This window comes from Pristiophorus japonicus, chromosome 8 (genome assembly GCF_044704955.1).
Source record: "Pristiophorus japonicus isolate sPriJap1 chromosome 8, sPriJap1.hap1, whole genome shotgun sequence".
NCBI classification, from domain to species: domain Eukaryota; kingdom Metazoa; phylum Chordata; class Chondrichthyes; family Pristiophoridae; genus Pristiophorus; species Pristiophorus japonicus.
The window spans coordinates 132,708,830-132,724,534 of NC_091984.1; the positions used below are offsets into that span (position 1 = coordinate 132,708,830).

General features: G+C 48.5%; 1 protein-coding gene across 1 annotated transcript in view; it reads right to left on the reverse strand.

Moving 5' to 3' along the window:
* Nucleotides 1–12,159: 12,159 nt before the first annotated feature.
* Nucleotides 12,160–15,705, reverse strand: part of LOC139268176 (ADAMTS-like protein 2) — a 203,128-nt gene continuing 199,582 nt past the window's right edge. Inside the window, exon 18 of the mRNA XM_070886228.1 lies at nucleotides 12,160–12,275. Within this exon, the coding sequence (XP_070742329.1) occupies nucleotides 12,160–12,275 (116 nt within the window). The remainder of the gene's footprint in view (nucleotides 12,276–15,705) is intronic.

Consider the following 15,705-nt stretch of genomic DNA (forward strand, 5'->3'; position numbering starts at 1 on the left):
ATACAGGGTATTGGTGAGATCACACCTGGAATACTGCGTGCAGTTTTGGTTTCCATATTTACGAAAGGGTATACTTGCTTTGGAGGCAGTTCAGAGAAGGTTCACTAGGTTGATTCCGGGGATGAAGGGGTTGACTTATGAGGAAAGGTTGAGTAGGTTGGGTCTCTACTCATTGGAATTCAGAAGAATGAGAGGTGATCTTAACGAAATGTATAAGATTATGAGGGGGCTTGACAAGGTGGATGCAGAGAGGATGTTTCCACTGATGGGGAGACTAGAACTAGAGGGCATAATCTTAGAATAAGGGGCCGCCCATTTAAAACAGAGATGAGGAGAAATTTCTTCTCTCAGAGGGTTGTAAATGTGTGGAATTTGCTGCCTCAGAGAACTGTGGAAGCTGGGGCATTGAATAAATTTAAGACAGAAATATACAGTTTCTTGAGCGATAAGGGATTAAGGGGTTATGGGGAACCGGCGGGGAAGTGGAGCTGAGTCCATGATCAGATCAACCATGATCTTATTGAATGGCGGAGCAAGCTCGAGGGGCCGTATGGCCTACTCCTGCTCCTATTTCTTATGTTCTTATATTCTTATGAACCCCTCCCTGATATAAAAACAGAAAATGCTGGAAATCTCAGCAGGTCAGGCAGCATCTGTGGAGAGAAAAACAGAGTTAACATTTCAAGTCGACGACCCTTCATCAAAACTGGCAATAGTTCGAAAAGAACACATTCTTAAGAAGCACTGACAGGGGGAGGGGAAGAAAGATCAAAAGGGAAGGTCTATGATAGGGTGGAAGTCTGGAGCGGTTAAAGAGACAAAAGGGATGATGGGCCGAATTGAAATGGTAATGGCAGGAGTTAGAAAAAGGTTAATCTAGATCGGGTGTGAATGGCGGGATAATGACCAGCTGCCATTGGAGACAAAGAGAGAAAAAACATAAGATCGGGGGGGAGGGGAAAGGGAGCCAAAGATGGGCAGAGGTTATGGTCTGAAATTGTTGAACTCGATGTTGAGTCTAGAAGGCTTTAAACTGCCTAAACAAAAGGTGAGGTGCTGTTCCTCGAGCTTGCATTGAGGTTCATTGGAACAGTGTAGGAGGCCGAGGATGGAGAGGTCAGAGTGGGAGCGGAGTGGAGAATTAAAGTGACAGGCGACCGGAAGCTCAGGGTCACACTTACAGATTGAATGGAGGTGCTCCGCAATGCGGTCACCCAATCTATGCTTGATCTCCCCAATGTAGAGGAGACCACATCGTGAGCAGTGATGTATACTAAATTGAAAAAAGTACAAATAAATCGCTGTTTCACCTGGAAGGAGTATTTGGGGCCCTGGATAGTGGGAAGGGAGGAGGTAAAAGGGCAGGTGTTGCATGGGAAGTTGCCTTGGGAAGGGGAGGGGATGCTGGGGGTGACTGCGGAATGGACCAGGGTGTCGTGGAGGGAGCAGTCCCTTCGGAATGCTGAGGGGGGGGATGGGAGGGGAAGATGTGATTGGTGGTGGGATCACGCTGGAGGTGGCGGAAATGGTGGAGGATGATCCGTTGAAAATGGAGGTTGTTGGGGTGAAAGGTGAGGACAAGGGGAACCCTGTCGTGGTTCTGAGAGGGAGGGGAAGGGGTGAGAGCAGAGATGCAGGAAATAGAACAAACACAGTCGAGGGCCATGTTAACCATGGCGGAGGGGAATCCTCTGTTGAGGAAAAAGGAAGACATGTCAGAGGCACTAGTGTGAAAGATGGCTCTGTCAGAGCAGATGCGACGGAGACGGGGAAACTGGGAGAATGAAATGGAGTACTTACAGAATGCGGGGTGGGAGGAAGAGTAGTCCAGGTAGCTTGTGGAAGTCAGTGGGCTTATAGTGGATATTGGTCGAAGTCTATCCCAGAAATGGAGACTGGGAAGTCGAGGAAGAGAAGGGAAGAGCCGGCAATGGACCATGTGAAGGTGAGGGAAAGGTGGAAATTGAATGAAATTTTCTAGTTTAGGATGAGAGCAGCAAACAGCACCGACACAGTCATCAATGTATCGGAAAAAGAGGTGAGGGAGGGGACCCGAGTAGGACTGGAACAAAGACTGTTCCACATATCCCACAAAAAGATAGACATAGCTAGGACCCATGCAGGTTCCCATAACAACACCTTTAATTTAGAGGAAGTGAGTGGAGTTAAAGGAGAAGTTGTTCAATGTGAGAACAAGTTCGGCCAGAAGGAGGAAAGTGGTAGTGGATGGGGTCTGGTTGGGCCTCTGGTCGAGGAAGAAGCGGAGCACCCTCAGGCCATCCTGGTGGGGGATGGAAGTGAAGGGGGATTGGACATCCATGGTGAAAAGGAGACGGTTGGGGCCGGGGAACTGGAAACTGTTAAAGTGACGGAGGGCGTCGGAGGAGTCGTGGATGTAAGTAGGAAGAGCGTGGACAAGAGTAGAAAAAATAGAGTCGAGATAGGAAGAAATAAGTTCCATGGGGCAAGAACAGGCTGAAACGATGGGTCTACCGGGACAGTCTTGTTTGTGGATCTTGGGAAGGAGGTAGAAGCAGGCTGTGTGGGGTTGGTGGCTGTGGAGGGAAGATCTCCAGAGGAGTTGAGGTCAGTGACGGTCTGGGGAATGATGACTTGATATTCAGTAGTGGGGTCATGGTCCAGGGGGAGGTAGGAGGAGGTGTCAGAGAGTTGACGATCAGCGTCTGCAAGGTAGAGGATTGCCAAACAACAGCGCCACTCTTGTCAGCAGGTTTAATGACAAGATTCGGGTTGGATCTGAGTGAGCGGAGTGCTGCAAGTTCAGAGGGAGGTAGGTTGGAGTGAGTGAGGGGAGCAGAGACATTGAGATAGCCAATGTCCCGTCAGCAGTTTGCAATGAATAGGTCAGAGAGGGTAAGAGGCCAGAGGGAGGGGTCTAGGTAGAGCGAGAATTCTGAAAATGGGAGAAAGGGTCAGCTGTGCGGGGGGAAGACTCCTGGCTAAAGAAGTGGGCACAGAGGCGAAGGCGGCGGAAAAAGAGCTCAGCATCGTGCCAAGCTCGAAATTCATTGAGGTGGGGGCGTAAGGGGATGAAGTTCAGGCCTTTGCTGAGGACTGATCGTTCGGGGCCAGAGAGGGGAAGGTCAGAAGGAAAATAGTGAAAACACGGCAGGGGGTGAGATTGGAAGAAGGGATGGGATCAGAGGGAAGTGTAGGGGAAGAAGGTTCCGGAGGGGCGTTGGTGTACAAGAGTTGTTGAAGTTTACGATCCTTGACACCTGAAAGGAAGCAAAAAAGTTTATTTTTAAAGCACCGGATGAGGCGAAGGATGAAATGGAACTGCAGACCAGGACAGCTTAGAGATAGAGTGAGTCGGTGCTGCTGAAGAGAGAGGTCGAGAGTGTGCATGTGGCGATGCATAGCGCTGAGTGTGGATCCCAGGATGCGGCGAGAGCAGTGGTTGGGGGAACATTGAATATTCCGGAGATATCCGTAATCCTGGGTTGATCCAAAACATGAAGGGTGGAATTTCAGTTGGAATCCATGTGGATTAAGTCTGAGGCAAAGTCAGTTACTGACTGATATGTAATTTCCAAACATCAGCGTCTCTTGACAATGGAGGCAGCTCGAGCCTGGAACAGCTGGAGGGATATTTAAGCATCAGCATCTCCCTGACAACGGAGGCAGCTCGAGCCTGGAGCAGCTGGAGGGAGATTTAAACATCAGCGTCTCCCTGACAACGGAGGCAGCTCCAGCCTGGAGCAGCTGGAGCGAGATTTAAACATCAGCGTCTCCCTGTCAATGAAGGCAGCTAGAGCCTGGAGCTATTACAGGTCCTATCAAGAGGATAAAATGAGAAATAAAAAGTAATAAAATTATGACATCACAAGGATGGAGAACAGTGATTGGTTCTTCCAGATTAATTGAATCACTGGATAGGGAATTAATCTTAAAGACAGAGCTAATAACTGATTTAATTTGCTTCAATTGCTGATTTTCTAATTTTATAATAAATTATAAATAATTTATAATCATAGTATATATTATTTAATTTTGTTTAATTATAATTAATCTTTAATATACTGATTTTTACGATTGTATACTCCTTATTTATTATTTACAATGTAACATTAATTTTTTATTGTTTTTTTCTCCTGTGTCTATCTGTGTGCACATTTTGGCTGCCGCTTTGGACCTGAACCTGTAACCTTTTATCATTCCTTCTCAAGCTTTTTATCTCTTTCGCTCAATGGTCAATATCTAACAAATTGTTGTGAAGCACGTTGGGACGTTTTACTACATTAAAGGCGCTACATAAATGAAAGTTATTGTTATTATTTGCCCACCTCAGACTATGGCAGTGGCCAATTAGCGCTGACGTCCAACCGGTTGTCGGAGTTGCACCTCACGGCTGCTGGGAAGTCTCATGTTTTCTGCTCAAACGCATTCGGCTCAAGAGCCCAAACCATCACCAGAGAAAAGATTTTCACACCATCAGTCTGGGCTGGATTTCAACCCCAAGTCCAAGAACAATTAATTTCACGACTCACAAACCTAGCATTTCTTCCTCTTATTCAGTGTCTGTGGCGTGGTTTCCAAGCATTGGCAGCCCCTTTCCTCATCGCTCTGCATAAGGCATGTGTTAAGATTGGAGCTTGTAACTGAGAAATTGTGCTAAATGTTGCATGGAAAAAACTTCAATCAGCAAGTCTGGATGGAGTCACACAATGAAGCAGTGCTTGAAACCGGACTGACACGGGTTAGGCAGTGGTTGTGCAAAAAGGTGATTTTTTCTCTGGGAGAAATTCTGTCTGTCCACATCCCACAGAGACATTTGCTTTTCTATAATCACATTCACAAGCTGATCACCAAACAAAAAGTGATTACAAATGGATCCAAAAAGGAGGCGGTGCCAATTGTGTCATCGGTTGGGAGAAAGATCCCATCGCACGCTACTTGGAAGAGCAGAACGTTCTGCGTGTGTCCTGGTCAACATTTCTCCATCAATCAACAGTACTACAAAAAACCCAGGTTAACCAATTGTTCATCATGTTTGGCTAACGTAACAGTCTTTCAGCACTTCGGAGTAATCCATTGTGTGGAGCACTTTCAATGCCATGATGGCTCCCAGTCTGGCAACACCTCGAATTTGAAATTCTCATCCATATGTTGAATCCCGCCATGGTCTCGCCACTCCCTATCTGTGTAAACTCCTCCAGCCCTACAAGCTTCCAAGATCTCTGCACTCTTCCAATTCTGGCCTCTTGCGCAACATAAGAAGAGAAGAACTAGGGGCAGGAGTAGGCCATTTGGCCCCTCGAGCCTGGTCCGCCATTCAATAAGATCATGGCTGATCTGTTCTTGGGCTCAGCTCCACCTCCCTGCCTGCTCCCCATAACCCTTCACTCCCTTATCGTTCAAAAATCTGTTTATCTCCACCTTAAATATATTCAATGACCCAGCCTCCACAGCTCTCTGGGGCAGAGAATTCCACAGATTTACGACCCTCTGAGAGAAGAAATTCCTCCTCATCTCAGTTTTAGATGGGCGGCCCCTTATTCTGAAACTATGTCCCGCGTTCTAGATTCCCCCACGAGGGGAAACATCCTCTCTGCATCTACCTTGTCGAGCCCCCTCAGTATCTTATATGCAACCCCGATTTCCTTTGTCCCACCATTGGCGGCTGTACCTTTATCTGCCCAGGCTCTAAGCTCCGGAATTCCCTCCCTAAACATCTCCAACACTTTGCCTCTCTCTCGCCTCTTAAAGCCTAGCTCTTTGACCAAGCATTGGTCACCTATCCTAATATCACTTTATGTGGCTCGGTGTCTAATCTTTTTTGATAACGCTCCTGTTAAGCGCCTCTGGAGATTTTTGCTGTGTTAAAGATTTTATATAAGTTCAAGTTGTTGTTGGCCATATAAATGCAAGCATTGTATTATAAGAGGTAGGCTGACACCAATCAAGTTGCCAAGTGTTGCTTTATTAGGACTGGTTTAAGACTCCAAGTCCACCAACCTCCAGGGATGCCAACTCCATGTGGAATTGCAGAGTCGGCGTCATTAGCACAGTCGGGAGGGAGCGTACCCCATCTGTAACGGCGAATCTGGCGCGCTCGGCCAGCTGGAAGCCTGGAACATCAGGAAGGCTCCATGCCGCTACGCGGCAGCCCAAGAGACAGGAGACATCTTCAGCTCCCATCGAGCTGTCCAAGCAAGGTAATCAATCCCCTGCGGGATTAATTAACCTTTCCCTCGAGCAATTATGGCGCCTTTAAAAGGCTTCTCAGCGGGCCTGGACTCTGTTGAGCTTGGCCGGGGGGACATTTCCCAGGAAGCCCTCCACAGATGCCCTGTGAACACGAGGACAGGCGAGGGTTTGACAACTCTGGTTGGAGGCATTCCTGGAGGTTTGATCACGTGACATTCCAACCATGCGACGTCTGAGCACGTGACATCTGCAAAGGTTGTTGCATCTCGCTCCCTGTCTCCTTGGACTCTTGTTTGTACCCCAGTTCCATGTGAAGGTGATAAAATCTGAACTGGGAGCCTCAACCGGGTGTTACGGACCGACATGAACCAAACCAAGAGATCGTTCAGAGGACTGTGTTTGGGGCACTTCTCACAGGGCACATCGTCTTAAACTCAGCTTAGCACCAACATTTCTAAACCACTCTCGCAGTTTGGATGGAATAAAGGAAATTTTCATAATAGAAATTCAGACCCCAGTGCCTGTGAGCGAGATGCAACAACCTTTGCAGATGTCACGTGCTCAGACGTCGCATGGTTGGAATGTCACATGATCAAACCTCCAGGAATGCCTCCAACCAGAGTTATCAAACCCTCGCCTGTCCTCGTGTTCACAGGGCATCTGTGGAGGGCTTCCCGGGAAATGTCCCCCCGGCCAAGCTCTCCCCTGTAACCCCACTCCCCCTAAATCCTTTATATTTCTCCTTTTCAGTTATTTATCCTAATTCCCTTATAAATAATATTCTAGTCGCTACCTCAAAGCCACTTGTAGTGAAGCATCTCATGGTGCAATAGCCCTCAGTTCAAGAACCTTCCTTCCCCTTTGGTTGTTCGAGTAAGAATCCTCAGTCTGTGTCCCCTTGTCCCCCCCTTCACTCACCAGTGGAAACAATCTTTCACTATTTACCCAGAGTAAAGTCCCCAAGTTTCACTCACCCATCTACTGGCTGCTCTTCTCTCGGGGGTCACCCCCACTCAACATGTTGCTGCTGCTGTTCAGGGCTCCGCAGAAAATGCTGGGCCCCACATGCACCCCTATACCACCTCCCTCAAACCGCCGAGTCCCAATCCCCAACCCACCTCTCTCCCTCGGAGCCCACATCCTTTCTCTCTGCCCCAAACCCACATTCCCAAGTCTCCCTCTTCATCATCAAACCCATTCCCTAGTCTCCATTTTCCCAAAAACCATCCACCAGTCTACCCCTGCCCCATTCCCCAGTCTACCTCTCTCCCCAATCTCCCTCTCCCCATTCCACCTCTGTCCCATTCCCCAGTCTCCCTCTCCCCCATTCCCCAGTCTCTCTCTCCCCCATTCCCCAGTCTCCCTCTCCCCCATTCCCTGTCTCCCTCTCCCCCATTCCCCGTCTCCCTCTCCCCCATTCCCCAGTCTCCCTCTCCTCATTCCCCGTCTCCCTCTCCTCATTCCCCGTCTCCCTCTCCCCATTCTCCAGCCTCCCCCTTCCCCCAGACTCCCTCTCCTCATTCCCCGTTTCCCTCTCCCCCATTCCCCATCTCCCTCTCCCCCATTCCCCGTCTCCCTCTCCCCCATTTTCCCTCTCTTCCCAATCGTCCTCCCCCCATCCCCCAGCCACACCACCACCACCCCTCCCCCCGACTGCCCCTGGAACACCAGCCGGCCGTGACTCCCTGTGGTGAGGAGCGGAGGTGTAATATCACTGAGGCAGAGATTTCTCAGTGCCACAGAGATGTCATGGAGCCAGCGGGGGAGGTGGGAGGTGACGAGCGCTACTGCGGCAGGAAACTTAAACCGTGAAAATGTCCCGGGCTGCCAGCAACAGATTTATAACCCTTTCCAGGCCTGGGGTGTGATGGTGGCTCTGCATGGACAATGGACAACATGTGTCCAGTGCTGCCATTTTGTTATTTTAAATGACTCGCACTTTGTAAATATTGGAATGTATGTAAATATAGGAGGAGGAGTTCCTATTCCGAACAAGCCCTGGTTCGTAGTACGGAACCTGAGTCAGTAGGTTGTGGGTTCAAATCCCATTCCAGGGACTTGAGCACATAAATCTAGGCTGACACACCACTGCAGTACTGAGTGAGTGCTGCACTGTCAGAGGTGCCGTCTTTGAGATGAGAAGTTAAACCGAGGCCCTGTCTGCTCTCTTCGGCGAATGTAAAAGATCCCATGGCACTATTTTGAAGAAGAGCAGGGGTGTTATACCCGGTGTCCTGGCCGATATTTATTCCTCAATCAACACAACAAAAACAGATTATCTGGTCATTATCACATTGCTGTGTGTGGGGAGCTTGCTGTGCACAAATTGGCTGTCGCATTTCCCACATTACAACAGTTGAGTACTTTCCAACAAGTACTTCATTGGCTGTAAAGCGCTTTGTGACATCTGGTGGTTGTGAAAGGCGCTATATAAATGTAAGTCTTTTTATGGTCACTTGCGCAAAACAATACCGTTACTTACCAACTTGGCAGTGCAAGAGATGAAACCAGTTGGCATCTACTCTTGGCACCGACCATCCTAAAGAGCAAATGGAGCCTCCTATTCCTAACCAGCACCTAGAACGGTGCTCAACGCTGGGAAAGCTTCAGTGCGGGAAGCTCCCTCGGAGAGGCGATCATCGCATTCTGTCCTGATGAGTGTTTGATTGGAATCTGGGAAAAATTAGAACATGTACCACTGGGTTGAATTTTAGAATGAGCTCTCTCTTTCTCTCACTCTCCAAACTCTTGAGGCAGGTTGCCCCCACCCAAATATGTGCTGTTCCAGTTAGGATGGCTTCATAGCTGCCAGACCTCGCCCCTCCCCGATTGGGAGAAGGGAGCAGTTACAGCTGCCTGATACCGGCAGGCTTAGTGCAGCCTGGGGGACATCCCCGGGACCTTCCAGATCCCTACGACTCAAGAGATAGAGTCTCCCATCAACACCATCACAATTAGGAAGGCAAATGGAATGTTGCCCTTTATTGCAAAGGGGGTGGAGTATAAAAGCAGATAAGTCCTGGTACAACTGAACAGGGCATTGGTGAGGCCACACCTGGAGAGTTTTGGTCTCCGTATTTAAGGAGGGAGACACTTGCACTGGAGGCAGTTCAGAGAAGGTTCACAAGGTTGATTACTGAGAGGAAGGGGTTGTCTTATGAAGAAAGGTTGAGCAGGTTGGGCCTATACTCATTGGAGTTTAGAAGAATGAGAAGTGATCTTATTAAAACGTATAAGATTCTGAGGGGGCTTGACAGGGTAGATGCAGAGAGGATGTTTCCCCTTGTGGGGGAATCTAGAACTAGGGGGCATAGTTTCAGAATAAGGGGTCGCCCATTTAAAACGGAAATGAATTTCTTCTCTCAGAGGGTCGTGAATCTTTGGAATTCTCTACCCCAAAGAGCTGTAGAGGCTGGGTCTTCGAATCTATTTAAGGTGGACATAGACAGATTTTTGAATGATAAGGGAGTCAAGGGTTAAGGGGAGCAGACAGGGAAGTGGAGTTGAGGCCAAGATCAGATCGGCCATGATCTTATTGAATGGCGGAGCAGGTTCGAGGGGCCACATGGCCTACTCCTACTATTTCTTATGTCCTCATGTATTCCATCCCAGCAGCCACAAAACAGGAGTCGCTCAAAAAGTCACCGTTATTTATTGCTGTACAAAATGTTTCTAATAATATAGCTACAGTACATCGATAATCTGTTATTGTAAAATAATTCTAAAGGGTCGCTGTACAATTACCATTTGGGAGCATGTGTTACTGTCTAGTCGTCATATATTAAAGCTACATCATACTATCGGAAATACAAACACCGAACGCAATTTCACAAAGAGTGTTAACTTCACCTTCCAAAGCAGACCTGTGAGTAGGTACGGCCGAATGGGTTCTGCTGTAGAAAAACTGTCACATCTTACTTTGTTTGCATTCTGATTGTGATCGCCACGACTTGCAATCAAAACGCACGCCGCTCAAAAGCACATGGGTGCCTGGCATATGGGTGTCACTGTGGCCAATGGCTCTCGCTCTTCAGTGATGGACTGTGGAGCGGTGTGTCCTGTGAGTCAGGTCCAAGGCCACTCTGTCAAGTTGTTAACGGTGTGGGAGTTGCACTGAAACATGCTCGAAATTCCAGAAGTACACCCTGTCAAAGCCCCGCCTTCTCTTCATGCCCACCCTGTGTGATATGTCGAGTGTGTCAACAATGCCAGGAGTTGGAGCACTAGGGCAGGGCCGCCATCATCTGATGGAACGCAGCCTCAACCCTCACTCAACGAGTTCCCAAACTCAGGCCCACCGACCGCCCCGGGAAGCTACAGGGAGGAGAGGGGCGGGGGGTGGAAATCAGAGGGACAGTATCTCTCGTGCTCCTCCTGACAACTGGCTCCAGAGCAGTGAAGGGCAAAACTTCAGACGGCTGGCTTGTTGACATTCTCGGCTGCAAGAAATTCAAGGCCCACAGGTCGGAGGAGGAGTCAACAGGTGAGTGCGGGGAGAGGGGAAGTTGGAGAGTAAAGGGATTGAAGAAAAGTTGGGGCAGTACTAATTTTCCACCTCCAGATGGCTCTAGGAAAGCTTGTAAACAATATCGAGTACAGTACTTGTTGTAAATGTTGGAGATGTCCAGGCATTCAAATTAGTACCGGGCCAATTTTTATTTTTACTTATTATTATTCACAAATCTCTTAACTGTATTGTCATGTCATGCCCTTTAAGTTGGTCCAGACGCTGTTTATATTGTGTTGCTGCCCGTGACCACTGTGAAACCACGGCTTCTGAGAGCAATGGAAATTCGCAATTGTCCCTGTGCCCTCTCCCCCGCCCCCCACCCCCCACCCCCCACCCCCTCTCGTAATATCCACAAGAACCAAATATTCACCTCAATCAAGTAACTACTTCCCCTCCGCTCACTCAGTCATTGACCATTGTTGGGGCTGGTCGCCTCATGCACTTTGTTTATGGGGAGAGCCAGCTGTAAGAGAGCTGGATCGCTAGCCGGTTTGGATATCGGGGAGGGTGGTGAGACGGCCTCTAGTTTGAAGCTGCTGTTCACCGATGGGGACACCCGAATGGGTCTGCGTCTCGAGCCGAAGGTCCGAGGAGGGCGAGCCTGGGATCCAAAATAATGCAGAACGAACTCACCACTCAAGCGGCGCAGGGGAGGAGAGGGGGAAAGAGAGGGAGAGTGGCATTCTAGTCACATCGAGACAAATACAGTTGTGGTTTGGGACGCTTTGTGCGATTATTTTTTAAATTGAGCAATGTCGCTTGTACTACAACTGTACAGGGCTTTGGTGAGACCACAACTGGAGTACTGTGTACAGTTGTGGCCTCATCTGAGAAAGGACATACATGCCTTCGAGGCGGTAGAGCGAAGGTTCACTCGATTGATTCCCGGGATGAGAGGGTTGTCCTATGAGGAGAGATTGAGTAGATTGGGCCTATACTCTCTGGCGTTTAGAAAATTGAGAGGTGATCGCATTGAAACATACAAGATTCTGAGGGGGATTGACAGGGTAGATGCTGAGAGTATGTTTCCCTTGGCTGGAGAGTCTAGAACTAGGGGGCACAGTCTCAGGATAAGGGGTCGGCCATTTAAGACGGAGATGAGGAGGAATTTCTTCACTCAGAGGGTTGTGAATATTTGGAATTCTCTGCCCCAGAGGGCTGTAGATGCCGAGTCGTTGAGCTTATTCAAGGCTGAGGTTGATAGATATTTTGACTTTCAGGGAAGCAAGTGATGTGGGGATCAGGAAGGAAAGTGGAGTTGAGGTCGATGATCAGCCATGATCTCACTGGATGGCGGAGCAGGCTCGAGGGGCTGTACGGCCTATTCCTGCTCTTAATTCTATACTGACTGGGATTGGTTATTAGCTTTACTCCCACCCCCAACCCGCCCCCAAACCCCCCACCTCCCCCCGAAAAACAGACTGTGTATTTTCTATTATTCCCCTGCAGGGTTGCAGCCCTGAGGATCGTCGGTGGCACTATGCCCTGTTCTTGCAGGATCTACAGCAGGCCTTCCTGTAGTACCAGTGAGTGCACAGCTTCACCTTCAGCACCAGCGCGCAGTTGGCTGTCACTTTATCCTGACAGTTGTCATCTGCAAGGAAAACCAGTGAGGTGGGGGTTTAACATTGGAAACCAGGCGCTGATTCGCTAGACATTGACCCTCTCCACCGCCCTCCCACAGCTAACCCTCCCCCCCTTTCCCCTCTTCCACCCCCCCTTTCTCCTCCCCCACCCCCCTTTCCCCTCCCCCACCCCCCTTTTATCCTCCCCCATCCCCCACCTTTCCCCTCCTCCGCCGTGACACCATGCCAACCCCCACGAACATTGCCAACCGACTGCTGGATAACTCACTACTCCATGTGGAGCTGGTGTGCCATCACCTTGACAACATTAGTGTTCTCGACCAGGCCAGCATCGAAGCACTGACCACATTCGACCAGCTGCGTTGGGTGGGCAACATTGTCCGCATGCCTGACACGAGACTCCCAAAGCAAATGCTCTACTCGGAACTCCTATACGGCAAGCGAGCCCCAGGTGGGCAGAGGAAACATTTCAAGGACACCCTCAAAGCCTCCTTGATAAAGTGCAACATCCCCACCGGCACCTGGGAGTCCCTGGCCGGAGACCGCTCTAAGTGGAGGAAGAACATCCGGGAGGGCGCTGAGCACCTCGAGTCTCATCGCCGAGAGCATGCAGAAAACAAGTGCAGGCAGCGGAAGGAGCGTGCAGCAAACCAGTCCCACCCATCCTTTCCTTCAACCACTGTCTGTCCCACCTGTGACAGAGACTGTAATTCCCGTATTGGACTGTTCAGTCATCTGAGAACTCACTTTTAGAGTGGAAGATTTCGAGGGACTGCCTATGATGATGATGATGATGATGATGAGATACTGGGATCACAGATGCCAAATCTGAGTGATGACCACCTTCCACTGCTACCTCACCCCAATCTTGAAGGAATGATCCATTTATGAGATTTTCATTTGATTTACCATATGTAATGTATGCACCTGTGAGGATGCTCACAGGTTGGTAGAGCTGTTGAGTTGTGAGTGGCTTAGCCAATCACATGATTTTCACAAGACTCAATAAAACCCCAGTCAGTTGGGTTCAGGGGATCCACAATGGGGCAGGTGGTTGCGAGCCTGGTGGATGAACTGGTAATGTGTAGTGTGATTGTTAAACCTTTTGCTAATAAACCAACTAGTTCTTAATAGCAATGTGTCGCCATGAATTCTTAAGCAAAGAACCCATGAAGCAAATACATTAACACCCTCCAACCTCCCCACCCCACACTCTTGCCCTTGGTCACCCAACATGTCCATCCTGGTGGTACCCCGCCTTCTCACCCCGAATGGAAAGTGATCGGACTCTTTATTACCCAAACGATCAGTCAAACAGCCTTTGTCCCCATTCCCGCATCGCCCCCCCCCAACCCCGCCCCCCCCGATATTTTTACAACTAATAAATGAAAATGATCAAAGAAAATGAAAAAAAAACATTTTTTTTAAATGCCCCATGATAATTTTTCTCCAGGATTTGCTCACAGCGGTGTTGTGGAGATAATCTTTCATCCCTGGAAGAATACAGGGGCAATCCTGGAGGGTTGGCAAACCCTACCACCTCCCCCCTCCCCACCGACTGTTTGAGGCTACATTATGTAATCGCACGCTTGATCATTGATGGAATTAGCCACAGATACCGTGCGGGTCTCATTTGGTTGGCATGTCGGGAAATATTCTGGTGAACAAGAATGAAAGCCGAGCCAGCCATTCCATGAGGGCGCGCTTTCCTGCTCAGCTATTACTCAGAGCCCTGTTCCATACACAACCTCACCACTCTCCCCCTGCACCCCCCCCTAAACCTGCCCTGCCTCCCTCCCCTCCCTCCCCCCCGCCCCCCACCCCCCCCCCCCCATTACTGAATCCCACTTTCAGAATCCAGGCCCATTCCTGCTATTGGTTTCAGAATCTGTAAATATAGATTTTGGAAATCTGACACATTACTTTAAAAAAATAATAATAGTAATGACTTTTTCATGAAAATAAATCACAGGTAAACATGAACAGTAAATCAAGTAGAAATCTCACAAATGGATCACTCCTGCACTACTGGAATGAGATAGCAGTGGAAGGTGGTCATCATTCTTAAATTGATTTGGTATCTGTGATCCCACAGGGCCTCCAGTATCGATCAAAGGTGATGGAATGCCAGCTCTATTGTGAATAATGAGTTACCCAGGGGGTTATAGGGTGTGTGTAAGTGAGGGGTTCACATTGTTTATATATAGAATAATAATCCCAGATTCAGGTCATTGCCCAGAAACTACTAATATATGATATATTTGTTTTATGTATCTTTTGGTGTTGATGTCAAAAAGTGCTCCATATGTCCAATTTTAACCATGCTGTGTCACATCAAACACTTCCTGAGCAACTGAAATGTGGACCAGGTGCTCAGTAATACTTTACTCTTAGACAATAGTGCATCAATTATTATATCAGGGCTTTGCCATATTTGTTTTTCTGCTGGTCAGGATTATAGACAACTTCCCTTGCTCCCCAAAAACTGTACATCTGGTACAACATCTGTTAGTTGCAATGCCCAGGGTTCAAATCTTCTTATAATTTGCTCACCGGCCATTCCTATAACCTCTCTGAACCAGGTTCAGTCACTAGTTAGTCAAACTGTGCACCTGCACCCATTAGCAACTGACTCAAACTCATTTGCTCAGGACATTTATGACTTGCCAGAGAGAAGACTTTTATACCATTGCGGTGAATTACCCAAGTCTTAGAGGTGGAAGGGCAGTGCCATAATCAAGTGCAGCACCAAGTTACAGTACTGTTTATGACATTCATCGAAGAATGTTTGGTTTAAGTGGGGTTTTTTGCCAATGCACTGACTTGATTTTGATCAGGAAGTCCTCCAATGTGGTATCAAGTTGAAAGTAGGTTGATGGGTCTCATTAACTGGGGATGTATCGGATGGTGATGTGGATCCTGGGGGTGTATTGGGTGGTGATCTAGAACCTGGGGGGTACTGGATTTATGATTAGCCCCTGGAGGTGTATTGGATGGTGATCTAGAACCTGGAGGGTACTGGATTTATGATTAGCCCCTGGAAGTGTATTGGATGGTGATCTAGAACCTGGGGGGTACTGGATTTATGATTAGCCACTGGAGGTGTATTGGATGGTGATCTAGAACCTGAGGATGTATTGAGTGGTGATCTAGAACTTGGGGGTGTATCGGATGGTGATGTGGATCCTGGGGGTGTATCGGATGGTGATCTAGAACCTGGGGGTGTATCCGGATGGTGATCTAGAACCTGGGGATGTATTGGGTGGTGATCTAGAACCTGGGGATGTATTGGGTGGTGATCTAGAATCTGAGGGTGCAATGGATTGATGATTTAATCCATGAAGGTGTATTGGATTGGTGATGCAGAGCCTTTGAGTGCAGTGGATATTACCCTCTGGTATATGCCATATATTAATGTGCATGCTGCACTCATTCTTA